The 15,578-nt window shown below is 38.3% G+C and overlaps 2 protein-coding genes and 1 long non-coding RNA gene across 7 annotated transcripts; 1 reads left to right on the plus strand and 2 right to left on the minus strand.

Annotated features, from left to right (window-relative positions):
- Positions 1-65: 65 nt before the first annotated feature.
- LOC145735588 (uncharacterized) lies at positions 66-2,275 on the minus strand. Its single transcript, XR_014179702.1, has 3 exons — positions 2,086-2,275; positions 1,710-2,031; positions 66-1,520 (listed from the first exon to the last, which is right to left on the minus strand). It is a non-coding gene; the product is annotated as an uncharacterized LOC145735588 (long non-coding RNA).
- Positions 1,441-14,685, plus strand: gukh (NHS actin remodeling regulator GUK-holder). Of its 5 annotated transcripts, XM_081989478.1 has the most exons (9): positions 1,441-1,582; positions 1,640-1,965; positions 6,978-7,083; positions 7,148-7,316; positions 8,340-8,539; positions 8,600-8,758; positions 8,841-8,900; positions 8,990-11,271; positions 13,117-14,685. In XM_081989478.1, exons 2-9 carry the CDS (start codon positions 1,674-1,676, stop codon positions 14,253-14,255), a joined length of 4,407 nt encoding a protein of 1,468 aa, XP_081845604.1. In that variant the 5' UTR covers positions 1,441-1,582; positions 1,640-1,673; the 3' UTR covers positions 14,256-14,685. The 5 variants fall into 5 exon arrangements, with proteins under 5 accessions (XP_081845604.1, XP_081845603.1, XP_081845608.1 ...); XM_081989477.1 differs by having other exon boundaries at positions 1,514-1,965; XM_081989482.1 differs by lacking the exon at positions 13,117-14,685 and adding an exon at positions 12,657-13,110 and having other exon boundaries at positions 1,514-1,965.
- Positions 14,580-15,497, minus strand: snRNP-U1-C (small ribonucleoprotein particle U1 subunit C). The gene is made up of 3 exons (XM_081989562.1): positions 15,206-15,497; positions 14,971-15,130; positions 14,580-14,909 (listed from the first exon to the last, which is right to left on the minus strand). The coding sequence occupies exons 1-3, from the start codon at positions 15,338-15,340 to the stop codon at positions 14,749-14,751; spliced, it is 456 nt and encodes a 151-aa protein (XP_081845688.1). The 5' UTR covers positions 15,341-15,497; the 3' UTR covers positions 14,580-14,748.
- Between the last annotated feature and the right edge of the window lie 81 nt (positions 15,498-15,578).

Raw genomic sequence — 15,578 nt, forward strand, 5'->3', positions numbered from 1 at the left:
CGGATGGATTTTTTTAATTATTTTGTGCAGTTGATTGCAAGTTGTGAGTGAAAAATCAAAGATAGTTTTATTCCTGATCCATATAATATATAATTATGTAGCTAGAGTTTTTTATACACAATCAAGTCCAGCCTAAGTTGGTTAGAATGGTTAGAACATTTGTCCTGGAAAGTACAACACAAAAAAAGAAAATCTGTAAATCCTTTTGAAGCTAGCAGGTAACCAAAACTGTGATAAATGGACCTTATGTTATTACCAAGACCATTCTTTCAAAATTGTTGTTATTGTAACCAGTGTGGAAAGTAATACTTTCCCGCAACCGAGCGTAACATCAGTCGAGTGTGGGAAAATGCTAAAAAGATAATACGTTGATGTACCTGGTCCGTAGACTTAGGTCCTAAATATCAAAACGACCATTAAGAGATTTTTTGACTTTGGCTGATATTTCAAACTCTTTGGCGAAAACGAATGCAGCCGGACTGTATACAGTGTGGTCCAAATTGGTGATGCATGTATGGGGATATCCGTTATCGTAAGAGATACAGGATCGGTTAAATGGGAAAAGTTTTAGGGAATTCAATGCCCAATTCATACCCGGTTTTGAAATTAGATTATCATTTGCCGTTTTCCGGGAAATTGGGAAAACGTGAAACACTGCATTTTTAACTTTGTCCTTAACGAAGATAAAAATGTTACTTTATTAGGGCACTTTTTGACGTAGAATACGATGGTGTAATTAGAATTTTTTTAGTTAAGTTATGCATGACTACTTTGGAAAATCTTATGGGCGCCATCTTAGATTTTTAAATTTTCGGTAAGCGCTTAAGAAGACCTTTTCAATGATGTACCTATTGGTGCCCTTGTGAGACTTACCAAGTGCAAAATGGCGATTTTTCTATTTTTGACATAGTAGGCTTTGAACATTTGGGCAGCCATTATGAAAAAACAAAAGATAATCGTAGCGCGTAGCAAAACTGAGGCCGAATTCGTTTTCAAGCTCCATGGAGCGAGCAGAGCGTTTTTGACGTCACGATGACGTAATTTGGCAAAACCATAGATTGACCAATTGTCAAACTACGTCATTGTGACGTCTAAAAAGCTCCGTTCGGTCCATGGAGCCTGAAAACGAATGCGGCCTGAAAGTTGCGGGAAATGTCAAAATTTAATCGTTACGTTTAAAAAATGGCTTTAAATAATGATAATGAAGCAAAGTTTGATATGTTAAGTGACCTGGTTTTTTACAGATTAAAATACAGTCAGCGGCAACGTTGTATTGTCGTTGATGGTTCCCAATTCAAACGACTGCAAAGTGCGCGTTTTCTTCGCCAAGCCCCAGGCCAGCCAACCGACAGTCACTGAGTCACAGAGAACACCGTGGCGAGGCCATCCATCCATTCCATGCCATGAACATGAACAGTGTGCTCTGGCCTGTGTGTTGTACTAGTACATAGTTAAATGTTTAGCCGGCGTGGTTAGATTACGGGCTGGCGCTTTCACAGCCATAGCGCCGCACTCGATTCCTAACAAAAATAAGACCGTTAAAAAAAATGGTGAAATCGGGAATTTGGTGAACCGTCTTGCGGTACTTGGAGTTGTGTACGATGATTTAGTTTTCTTTTGACCGTTTAACATAACGTAGAGTCCGATGCGGTACCCGCCAGTTACCGATCGAAATGCCGTTCATACAAAGAACTGTGGAACCCAAATACCTTTCAAGGGTGGTGCTATTCCAAGGAGATGGTACTACTCCAAACGTGACCGACGGGGAACTGGAAGCTGTTACCAATTCGACCTTGTGCAACGCGCTCAGACAACTTGCTTCCTTAGCTCTGGTGGCTGATGATATTTTTCGGGAATTGGCCGCTCAATTAAACGCGGTTCATGTTAGGTGCAAAGATGTGAAAGTGCGAATTGACCTTGTGGAGAACCGAGTCGCGAAAATTGATCCCAAAAAAGTTCCTGTGCGTAAGTACATGCTTATGTTATTATTAGTAATTAAAAAAATCAAAAACTGGTTAAAGCAGTACAGTCCTGAAAAAATTCGACCTAAACCGTTGATCGTTAAAACTGTCTGGGTTTACTTACACCGGACGTAAATCCTTGATTCGAGTCTAAGCTATTATGCACACCTCTACACGTATCCGGTCGGAGAGGTAGTGGTACTATACCGACAAAACTGTATTACAGGTATTTTAAAGTATATCTCAGATCTACACTGCTAGCATAGGTAATATTAATTTAAATTGGCAAATATACACTCATAATACTACAAAAAAAATTGTTTTCCACTTTACATAGTGATAAGATAACCCAAGGATTACATTTATATTATCGACAAGTGCTTGTTTTTCCAACTGTTACTATTTGCTTTCATATGACTGAGTTACACGGTGATCTACTTGTTGGGGTCTATTTTATCAAGGTATAATAACCCCCCCCTGCAGTCAAATAGAGACTTTTCAGTCCTTACCAAATATTTAACACTTGTTTAGCAACTAAATGAATTAAATTTTCATCCTTAATTCCGGTTCTTTTGATGCTCAGCATGTTTGTCCCATTTTAATATAATAATACCTATAATAGTTCCTTTTGTTGGCTATCATTACAGCATCCAAGGCCGTATTTAATCTTAATTACCAGAAATATGACTGAGTGAAATTTTCTTCTGCAGTAGAAACAATAAGTAACTTTTTCTTTTGTATCTCAGGAGTAGCTCCATATATCCACCTGCATATTAAACAATGCAAAAAAGTTAAAATTAACAGAAAGAAAACTCGATCGCCCTTTTTAAGAATGGTGATGTGGAACTAAAGATGTTTCCGATCTACAAAAGAGAAATTGTGAGAATTACAGCATTATTGTCGCATTCATCAGACTCGGTGGTCTTTCAGAATGGCCCCGGGGCCATTCTTACCGGCTTTGTGGCCTCGATGAGGATGATTGTAAACCCGGGACAGGGCCGTATAATGCCCATTGAAAGCCTGGATCATACATAAATATTTTAATGTCTATATTAATTACACTACTGTAACAATAAATTACTTATTTCTTAATAGCTTAGTATGAATAAAATATAGCTAAATACAGTTAGTTCAACTAATGTATCCCCGACCAATCATAAGTAGCCTTATTTTATATGTTTTTTTTTGAGTTACCTAATCCTATATTAGCTTCTCCTAACGCACATCACATTGTAGGTAAATTAAAATTAACAGTAGAATAAAACACCTGGCTGAAGATGCCAGCTGACATACACCAGGATTACGGAGCGCTTAAAAATAACAATCCGTAGGGTACGTTTTTTTCAAGTAGGGGAAAGTGAACTGTTACAGCTGTATCCTATAATTCACCCTATACGTTAATGCTTTATGGTTGTTTGGAGAGATGATAATATCGTCGACTTTGTCAATCATTTTGTGTGAGCGATTTTCAGAAAATTTTGCATCTAAATTGAGAAAAAAAAGAGGAAAAAAATATCGAAAATCAAAAATGCTAAATACTAGTGAGTTATGTTTAGTGGCCCTATAGGGAACTTAATGGAACGACCCAAACAAAAATGTTTTGAATCCAAATATAATAGGCTTTAATTGCCTCCCATTTTTCGTTTCCTTTTCATGTCCCACCATGGGATAACAGAGGCAGTTGATTAGAAAGAAATCAGGGTAAAAGGTATTGTAAAGCATAATAGCCATTTGATTTTTTTTGTTAGTTAATTTAAATTATCTTGGTGTTTGCAAGGGGTTTTAGTATCTCTGACTCTCTCACTAGTTCGTGTATTTTTGACCATACTAAACAAATAACCGGTGTTCAATAATTGTTATGGTCAGGTCGCCTATGGATGGCAATTGTCACAAAAAGCGTATGTCTTAGATAACGTTGCAAACAATAATGACAGCTGTCATTTCAAACCATAATATACGAACTTATCAACCGCCCTACGTTCATGCTAGAACGAGAGAACCACAGCCAACTACGACCATAACAATTACTGAACACCGGTTATAATCTATTAAATTAAAGTAAACCTTAAATTTTTTGATCGTTGAACCCAAGTCAGATTCGTGCCATAGTTCGTGGTAATTTGAAATGGGAATAAACTGATTACATAGTGTACATTAGGTTTCAATGTTGTGTGTGTGTGTGTCTGTGGGTAGACACCTTTACTATCCCAGCTTGCCTGCAACTTATTAATATTCAAAAGTTATGGTTATGTTATGTATGGGCTGACATAGGCATTTAATAACATTGCTTTTTAGTGCATCTTCGCCTGTTATTATACATATTGGAAACAAGAGTTTACGAAATGACAGATAAACATCTAATCTGGTGCAAAATATCCTAATTTACTAGTGAACTTGCTTCGAATCATCTGCACCTATTCGTTAACTTGCTAGTATCCAATATTTATGATAACAATACTTAAAATAACTAGAACACATTAATTGCTTGTTAAGAAATGGGAAGTAAACAATCAGCCTTACGTCATTTTTTGTTTCACAAAAGGTATTACTACGGCATTTCCTATAGCAGCACTTGTAATTGAATCTTCTCAATTTCGTTTTTCATTATCAAGGAAGTTGTACGATTGCACTTTTTCGACGCGTCTTTATTTTCAAAACTGAAAACTGATATTTATCCAGTCAGTAAAGTGAGAATGGTAGTTTGGAGCGAAAACGAAAGGGATACATAACCCTGTTGTCTGCCACTAATTTGCATAACCGGAGTTCGGACTTTATGAAGGTACTTTTTACCCTTTGTATCACACATCCATGCATTTCGCTCAGTATAGTGTTGGGATAGGTGTTTTATTTGCTTCATCTTTATGGCTTTCCCCCTCTAGGCTTTAAGTTCTATATATTTTCTTTAATTAAGTATGATGAGGTATTTTTACTTCATTCATGTTTTTTAATTATGTAACTTAATTTTTAGTGATAGCAATTTTTTGTCTTGTCAGCAAATTTCTGTAATTTTTGTATTACATAAATTATCACCACACATCCAATGGCTTTAAACTGTTAGAAAAAGCAAAGCGTATTTCTTGGGCTTTAATCTGTTCGACTTGCTCGTTCCCACATTCCTGTAGAAGCAGCTTCGCCTTCCGAGTAAACAAGAAGCAGTACCGGCCATATTAGGCCTTAATGTCCATTTTGCCGATGCCGACAACAATTTATCGACTGTCTCTCATCATAGGGTGAAAGACCTGAAGAAAAACGACAGATATTCGATTGTGCAACGTTTTTCAATTTCCACAGCGTAACCAGAATGTATGTTATTAACTACGTATACAGGTGTGGTAAATCCAAAACCGACCTTAGGAAAATCGTGTAACGGACAGAGACAGAACACCTCCAAAAATTTTAAGTAGGCCATAATTTTGCATCAGTGTTGTCAAACTGACTGATTTTACCGACGGGATTTGAGGTTAGATTTTAATCGCAGATGACAGATGAAATATTACTACAATAGGGAGGTCTCGTAACGCTACAGCAATTCGACTGCTAAATGAAAAATAAGAAATCGGACTAAATACAGCTCACACTTACCGACTATAATAAATTATAATCCAACAACAAAATATGGCCTACTTCATATTTGTTCACTTTTCTGTCTTTGTCCCGCGAATTTAATTATCTACGTTTCTCTGTCCGTAACACGGTTTTTCTATGATGGGTTTTGGATTTACCACACCTGTATACCTAGTTCATTCAAAATATTCGCGTTTACACCATCAGAGACAATTTTGGACCACCTATCTATCAGTCTAAGGAAGGTAAGGGCAATCAAACTGCAGGTAGATTGTTCAGAGCAAATCAAACGAAATTCAGTCAGAGGTATTTGGGCACAATATCGGGGGTTATTGCCTGAGAAAACGCTGTTAAAAATAACAAACAGATCTAATGTTGATTAACGCGGATCTGTGTTTATACCGAGTGTTCCAAGTCCTGAAATCCAACGTTTTTTTATTACTATTTCTTAAAATTTCTTGGATACCTACAGAGATCGTTTACAGAATATTGATTTTAGAACTGACAGGAATATGAACTGTGATGGTCAAAGTATTTTAGCACTCGGAGTAGGTAATGTTCGCAATAGTTTTTTTACGGGTTAATTTAATTAACGCTTAAAAGTGATGATGTAGCTTTCTCTTTTAATAGGAACCTAACTGGATTAAACTACGACTGTTTCAGCTCGTTTATTACTTATAATGGGTTTGTCTGCAGCCTTCTAGCATTCGGCCTTCAGTAAAGGCTTTTCGTTAGTTTTAATAACTAAGGGTCAACTCTGCTCTCAAAACTACCTTTAAGAATGTACCGTTTCGTTAACACACACACACACACACACATATAAAAACGAGTTTTAAAGCCCATTCAGGTCGCTGTGGTTTATCAAGAATTTCGTGTGGGCGACCTAGTATAGGCGTCTTAATGCACAATTCTATTCTATAGGGCCTTTCCGATAGGGGTAAGTCAACTATCAAGAAACAATAACGAGTATGAACGAACAAAATTGATTTTGATTGTAATGAAGATGTGTTTTAGCAGGTCTATGGTGTTTTCATGTGTAAACAGCAATTAAACGATATCTTTCTTTTCGTATATACCTATAGTATCATCTGGCTTTTTAGTCTCGGTAACAGCTATTACCGCGCTTATACCTCCAGCTAAACTGGAATTTACTGACGCACATACACAGTGTGTTCCAGACTTTAGATAACCTCGCTAAGTTTATTATTCATTTATTTCCTGATTAAAACTCTTCTGGTTGTCGCGATTCCGATACATGTAGAGCCAACTTGGACGCACTTTAGTGACCACTCTATATCTGCAGTTAGAGTTATGCTTGTGTCTGATTTGAGCAAAAATCGACTACAATCGAATAAGGAAGTATTATTGTTATTTAATCTCTGGCTATATAGCTTTAAGCAACCTTTCACTTCGGCCAAGATAAAGAAACAAGCGTTTTTTTCTTACTTACAGCTGTTGGTGACATCTGCTCCTTTGCACAGACCAAGAAGCACTATGCCTCCAAACAAGCTCTGGACACCAACCTTTTCAGTGTTGAAACCAGATCGGAGGCTCTCAAGTATGTTAATCGGTTTGATGTAGCCCACAATGGAAATAAAATTAACTCAATCAACGCATTTCAGGGACCTTTATAATGCGGCTACAAAAACTCCGGTGCACGCGATGCGACAGTTGGACAGATGGAGAAGAGACGGACACCGGTCCTCCAAGTTTTTCGTGTGCACTCCCGTTTTGGGAGCCAAACGGCGAAAAATTAGGAGAAAGTCCAATATCGATATAGAAACTCGAATGGTAATAATATGTTTAATAGCCCATCTGTAATATATTAACAAGTTGCACTAGACTATTAAAGAGGCTACATAAAATTGTTTGGCGCCCAATATGTTCCACATTTCTATATGAAGTAAGTAATTTCTATAGGAAACCAAACCGGAAATTGAATCTCATTATTTCCAGCGGATAGTTGGGCGCCAGGGAGCGCAGAAAATAGACGAGCGGTTTCCTTGTTCCTTTCGCGCTTCGGATTTCCTAAGCGTTCTATTTTAATCATATTTGTTCGAATGGGTGATTTTTATTTATTGAACGATAATTTACGGCCAGCTTATGTCCTACATTTCTATAAAGCGTGTTCAACACATATGGTTTCTTTTAGAATTCCAATTAAGTACTTTATAGAACCTCAAAACAACTTATTTCTTCTCTACCATAATGGCAATTTTTAACAACTTATTCTGAGGTCTTGCAAACTATATATCGTCAAGACAGTTCCGGTTCAAAAGTTGTTTTAGCCGGGTTATTTTAAACTCCCAGTTTGCCCTTCTTAAATAAACCTCTTCGTATAAACCTGAGAACACGACCAAACAAAGTGCATTTCTATAAATTACTCACAATCATCCGCGGGCCTGAGTTCATGTATGTGTATACATATGTAGATAAAGAGCGTTAAACTCGCATGTCTAAATAAATATTTCGTAGAGGTACAAGCAAAGAAAATTTGGTGCTCAAAAAGTCTTAAATCAATAATTTGCATCCATGAAAACATTCAGTATCTTTCAACGGTCACATAATTTAAAATTATCTTTACAAAAATCACCAGTAAGACATTGATCAACATACATCCTGTATCAACAAATCGTTCTGCAATTACGAGTTAATTTTGTTAAAATGTTAAATAAAAAATGAGGTTATTAGCCCAATCGATAATACAAATGATTGATTTGAATAAATCGATAAATTGAAGAATTCGGGCATGTCTTATAGAACACTTGAGACATACAGACCCCATTTTAAAAGTGTTTTTTTTTTTTGTTTTAGCCGGCTGTTGTAGACGATCTTCGCCGATGGACGTCAGACGAAGCTTTGGGAGACGTTACTGTGCCTCCCAATTGCATTAGTACCATCACCAGCGCTTTAAATGACTGCGATCAAACTGACGGCACTGTTATCTCGGACGATGAAGGAGTAAATCACAAGTTGCCATCTCCCGAAGAGCAACTTCACGTAGTAGCGTTAAAGTTAGTTTAAATACAGCTTGTTAAAAGCAGTAAAAATAACTAATGGCCCATGTCATTTAGGTTTCCTGCTGAAATTGTGGCTGTCGATGTATCGGGGAAACACTTTCATAGAATGTCTTTGCAAAGAAGGTCAATGACAACGGGTGAAATAGTTAACCGGACTGTTGATGGGGCGGATACGGTGCGGAGACGAGGAAGGACCAGGAGACCCAGAAACAGGTTGGTTTTTCAACCAATTGATCAAAATCTAATTTTTATTGTGTTCTTGCGAAACGTTATTTAATAAATCACGATTTTTCAGACGGCGCAATACTTTAGCAGGTACTGACCAAAAGGAAATCGAAACTGCTCTCACACTAGGGTAAGTAGCACTAACAGTACTAATAGCCAAATTGTACAGCGTGAGTAACTGCATGTTACGTGTAAATACTTACAAAAGTTATTTCTTAGGGATGAACAGCAGTCTGTCAATACTATGGTCCCAATGAAATTAAGGCCCAGCCCGGCAACAGTGCTTCGTAGCAAAAGTAGCGACCTGTTGCGGTCGACAAGTAGTAGTAGTGATAAAAAAGACTCCACCGAGGTGAAAGTTTCCAGGTTTAACAGTTTGAAACAATGGGGCAAGAATCAGTACGAAAAGTTTCGTAATAAAAGTAACGATACGAGCTCAAACGGTAGTAACAACAAGAGCTCTCTCTCCGAATATGGAGTAGTGGATGAGTGTAACTTGTACGAAACCGTCACCATGAAACGACGCAAAGACTTAGACAAAGAAGGAAAAACTCACGAACGGAACTCTTCTGCGTCCAGTGTAGAAACCGCAGGGGTTGGTACGGTGCCTTTCGGTGTTAAACTAAGAGAAAGTTCGTTGCAACGGAGACAAAGACGACAAGGTAACAGAGAAGAGCCTCATTCGTCTAGTGGTAATTGGAGCGCCAGCTCCGAAAGTGGTAGAACGTCGATCGGATCGGAAATTACAGCTTCCACTGTGCATCCAAGAAGCACTACGTCAACAGCCACTAGCAGCAATTCACTGAATCATCCACCGAGTTCCGTGAACTCGAGAAGAAGATTCAATTTTAACACGGACACCGCGAGTAGCGTTACTAGCGAAGGCAGCACATTAACGCCAGATATAATCCACGATCTCCATGAGGACGGGGACTCTGTTTACTCTTGTGACACTGAAGGTTACTACACCTCCTTTCACATGGACAGTGGTTTAAAGACTTTGAAGGAGGAGGACTCACCTTCCGTACCATTGCAATCTACCAGCGCGTTCAGTAACTCAGGCTCTAATAACACGGTGCTGTCTGCGGAAAACGAATACGAGTTGTTTGGAAAAGGATCCACGTCCACTACAACCAGTTCGGCGGGGACGGTTTGCACTACTCTGAGAGCAGCGGAAAGCAACAGGAGTTTAGTGATAGGACCTACCGTGCCCGAAAGGAAAAGTTCTCTTACGAAGCTATCCACCACCAAAAGCGGTTCTGTAGAGAACCAAACCGGAACCATAAAGCGGAAACCTACTGTAGTAGCTGTGATACATAAGACTAATGTTACGACTGAAGACAATAACGGTGACGTGTCTCCCGATAGCGGACATAATACGTCCAGTTCCCCTATCGAGAGTGTTTCCAGTCCCAACGACGGGATTACTAAAAGTACATGTTCTGACTTTGAGTTTTCTGAGTGTTCGGATATGGAGGGCACCGAAAGAACTGAAAGAATACGAGTAAAAACGACAATAAATTCAAGCAGAATTCCGTCCATGTGCGCTATAACACCGTCGCAAAGCGACGACGAAAGTACCAACAGCAACTCATCCTGGCACAACAAAAAATTGGACTTGAACAATATGAAGAATATTCAGGACCTTTTGCTCGATCCTCATAGTGGTTACGTAAGCATCCCATCACAGAATGCGGAAACCACTGTGTCCACATTCAATCCGGCCAGTGGAATCAGAGCGCCCTCACCAAGCGGAGGCAGTGTCATTGTAAGGAGCGAAACCGCAATAAAACAACATCACAAGTCCATGATACCCTTGAATAACATGTTAGGGAAGTTGAAAAGTAACCTAACAAATTTTGCAACTATCAATAAGAGAGATCGCAACAAGATGAGTCCGTCGTCTGTGAGCAACCAACCCACAACAGACGATATTTTAGGAGAATATGTAACATTGGCCGACGTCCGTAACAACAACCAGCAGCACGAGGACCAGATAAACTTAAATTTGAAAACCGTACTCAGTGGTAAAATACGGGACAATGAGTACGTGTCGTTGAACGAGTTACCTGTTTTACATAACAACAACATCACTTTGTCCGAATCCTCACTGGAACGGAAACGTCGCCAAGGAGCGAGAGTAATGTTGGATGCGGAAGGAAAAGTGATTTATAGTTCGGATAGTCTCCGGAGACGGAAACCCCCAACCACCTTCGAACCCGGTCCATTTGTGAAAACAAGTCCTTGTCCTAGTCCCCAACTGGAGACGCAAACTCGAAATTTGTCCATCCAGGAGGCGTCAAAACCTCAACGCCCGATGTCACCTATCTCAGGGAATAAAGTAATCATCAAGGCATCGGGTGCCAGTCCAGAGATAGTTCGAACTCCATCCGCTGTGGTTCAGCCGGTAGTCAATTGCAACATGCGCTCGGCAACTTCAAAAGGAGCTTACGTACACATCATGGGGTCTGGTGGTCCGCTATCGCCGAAAGATTTTAAAGGTAAGCATGTGGGGAGAGCTTTAGCGTTACTGCCTGACAAAATCAGTGTGACTAGTCTAGGGACTGATAGGAAGACAGGGGAAACTAAAGACAGGGTTATTAAAAGACGCGACAGCTACCGTATGGCCAACTTGGCCATAATTACTCCTAAGAAAATAATTAAATACGAGAAAGCTAATTTTGATGTGGATGATCAGGACAGCTTTGAAAAGGAATTGGAAGAAGAACTACTTGAACAAGAAATAAACTATCCACCCACAGTGTCACCTAAAATGTGTCACAAACATGTTTTGTACTCGAAAGAACAAGCTCAGAAAATGCTGCTGAGCTCTCCTAAATCAGTATCAATACCAAGATGTATTGAAGAGACTAAATTGAGAGTGTTGAACGCTTCTGTAAGTGATACCGAGATTTGGTAGATTCATAAAACATGATCATCATTTGTGCCACTAATTTTCTGAAAATTAAGTTCAATAATCATTTTCTCAATCCTAATATGCAGTGTCACAAATCAGAAAATATAGTTTTCCTTCTGAAAATCGATACAATTCGTATCTGGGGTAGGCGCATGTTCGACCTGCGGTTCATTGTTGTACTAAAGGGAACAGGGAATACATATGGCATGGCTTTCCATATCCCATGTAGCAAACTGTTTCAACCATGCCTTGAATAAAATATCGTACAACACTTCAGTCAGAACGTACAATTATTTAATTACACACGGTAGCTATGCGTCTTTTGATTTCCGCGTCCATACCGATCACAAGGTAAAAAGACACCACATGTTGAATTGTATAATGTTTTTTTCATAATTGTTATCACGATCAACTTATCTATCAAACTCGTAGAGAATTAGTCGAGAGTTACAACAGAAGATGTAATTATATCTTTTTTTAAGGTACGTTAAAATACTTATACAGACTGTCATTTATATTGAAAGAGAACAAATTACTTTTAGTTTGGTGCAATAATTTATTGTTTAAAAAAATTGACGTTATAAAAACCATCGTCAATAGTTTTAGGTTGTGTGAAAATTGTTATTATGTGTGTTGTTTTGTACATATATGTATGTTGCATGTGTTTCATTTTACATGACTTGATATGCTTTGTGTGTGTATTATGACGTATTTAAGGGGGCACACTGCACATTTCAGCTTTACACCGCATGACGATCCCCTTTTTTATATACCTACATTTTTACTTTTTATATGAATTTAAATAAAGTCAATTTTTTAACACTCATTTAATACAATATTTTTTTATTATATCTACTAACGTTCTTTTATTCTATATGTGCTATGAAACCAATAACTCACAAACTAAAAAAAAGACCTCAAAACGTATTGTATACTCACCTGTAAATAACTATTTTTCAAAACCATCAGTCACCTGGTTAGGACTGACTTAATCAACCCATAAAAAAAACTCACTGCAAGTACGGGGGGAGAGGAAAGGGTGCATTTCTCCCTTATTCAAATCAAAAGCTTATTAGAATATTTCTGCACTTGCAATATGGATGTTTTCTTGTAATGCACTGAGTGTTTGCATGCAACGAAGATAGTGGAACTCAATTAAATCAAGGTGAGCATTTTTGTCATTCTTTTTACTAAGCATGTTTTATCTAGACTATAAAAATTGCACATGCACGAACAATTTTACTGGTACGTTTTGCATAAAAAGATAATGAATAATTTGAAAATCTAATTTACTAATCGTATACTCATCCGGTAATACAGAAGATGTCTCTTCCAAGTGCTTTTTTTACATATTATTTTTTTATGTAAACTGCCTTTTAAAGTTGTTCGTACTTGTGTATGAACACTCAGTGTATCAGCTCAATTTCAGAAGGCGCAATCTCTCCATCATCGTCCGGAATGTTTGGGATAGCTGACAGCGAACCTTACCACTACAATCAACAGGGAATAACGCCCTTCTACTCAACTTTGCCCTGCAAGAAACGTCAGTACTTTGCGTACGACGTCCCACCAGAACGCAGCATTACTCCTGACATTACCAGAGGACTGGACAAAAGTCAGCAATCGCATCAAGACAGGGTATACCATCAGGAAGACTATTCCGAGTTAAGAATCTCGCCTATTGATCCAAGAAGTTCGGGTGGTTTTAAAGCGTCCACGCCTTCTGGTAAAGTGGCTGGAGTAAATTTAGTCAACACGTTACTATCGCCTAAACGCACCACCATGTCGAACGATGAATTATATGCGGTGATTCACAAAACCAAAAAGAAACTAAACATCGGAGATGTTCAGTTGGATCAGCCTGAAATTGCCAGAAATGAAAGTGCCAAAACTAAGCCTATAATCGAAACTGGTTACATTGGCTCACAAAGTAGTCTCTCATCGGAGAACAACAAATCGGACCTTACAGCAAACAAAGACAGTAAAGTACAAGAAACTTGCAACGATCGTAAGGGCGTAAAGAAAATGTCTACGTTAGATTTCAAAAAATTATTGTTGCAAAAAAGCAGTGGGCAAGCCAGTAATCGGAAAATGTCAGCGGTTGAACAACTGAAACTGTCCAAACAGCAGCTGGGAAAACAGAGTAAAGATGGAGAACCAGAACAACCAGCAAACAACAGCATGACGATTTTAGACTTGAGTGCTTCACCTAGAAGTTTGGTACACAGAAAAACTTACAATTTACCGGGCAGCCCTGAACGAGGGGGTGGAAAACCCGCGCTAAAAGTTCTCAGTCCAAGATCACAGTGGCGGTTTGCTAATCCTCGAACTGACGTCTTGTCTTCTACCATTATAGAAGATTGCAGAGAAGATGATATCAACAACAGTAATGGGGCTAAAAGTTTACTTGAAAAACGCGTGCTCTTAAATAGACAAGAAGATTGTAAACCGGATGACAATGTTTATTCAAGTGTAAGTGAAAAGATTTCAGCACAGAGAGCCAAGTTTTTTGAAGCTAAAACGCCTAACAATAAAAAATTGCCTCCTACTTTAGAGACATCATTTTAGTTATTTATTAATATAGGGAGGCCAAATTGGTGATGCAAAATCTCATATCCCGATTCAAAATTCCTGAAAAACCTATAATTTGGCTCACCTTTTATACAGTCAGTATTTTTCCATTTAGTTATGTACATTTTTAATGTAAGGGGACTACAACAGTACTGGTCTAAATTTTGTAGTTTTCTAGTCTACTTATAAATTGTTCCATGTTATATTAAGACATTCAAATGTACACACAGTCTCAATACAAAATAAGTGAACTTTTTGTGTATAAACTCTATTCTTAGTAGTACAACCGACTGCCATTGATTTTTCTTAAATGTTTGTAAATCAAAGATATATGTATTATTTATTTTAGATATAAACACACAAAACTTAATATATTGAAATTTTCTTGTACAAAAAACCAAATAAAGTTACTTTTTCAGCAACTAAAGTGTTAATTATTTTACAAAATATATAGAAAATTCACTTACTAATAGAAAAAAACTACAGCTACTTATTTTGTTGTGGCCATTGGCGGTCTGACAGCTGTCATTGGTGTTCCCATAGGTCCCATTGGCATCATGCCCATCATTGGTGGACGCATTCCCATCATTGGTGGCATTGGACCATGAGGCCCCATAACCATAGGGGGCATGGGTCCAGCCGGTCCCATTGCTACAAAATAAATTTTTCGTGTGAAGATGTGTTAAAACAGATTATTATAGACAGAACATACTTGGTGGCATCATACCAGGGCCCTGAGGTGCACCTGGACGTTGTCCCATGAGTTGGGCTGGTGGAGGTATAGCTACGCCACCCTTGGGGGCAGCAAAGGGATTGTTGGCAATTTTGCCTGCTTTGAAAGCAGCAGTGGTGGCATCTATAAGATGTTGGGCCTAAAAGTGAAATGAGAATTAATCAATGTAGTTTTTTTCATTTAGACTAGTAAAAACTAAGCTGACTAAGTATACCTGTTCTTCCATCCACTTTTGATAGTAAAATTTAACATTATCTTTGTGCTTTCGCCCCGTGCAATGCGTCTTACGCACGCTTGGCGAATCGTGAGTTAAGTAAGTGTCGCAGTAATCACAATAGTATTTAGGCATTTTTGCAAGAATATTATTAACTACATAAAATTATTCTACACTTCACAAACTCTATGACAAAGATACACTGTGTTAAGTCGTTAAGTGTGTAAATTGTAAATAAAACGACAAACGCGAACGACGTTTGTTTTCGATTTGTGAGGTTATACAACGTCCGTTTGACTGATGAGTGATGACGTAAACTGCGCGGGGCTGTGTTCCGTTTTTTTAATATGTTGATCAGATGACACATTGTCAA

The sequence above is a fragment of the Ips typographus genome, linkage group LG11, assembly GCF_016097725.1.
Source record: "Ips typographus isolate SLU linkage group LG11, UJ_Ityp_2.0, whole genome shotgun sequence".
Taxonomy (NCBI): Eukaryota; Metazoa; Arthropoda; class Insecta; order Coleoptera; family Curculionidae; genus Ips; species Ips typographus.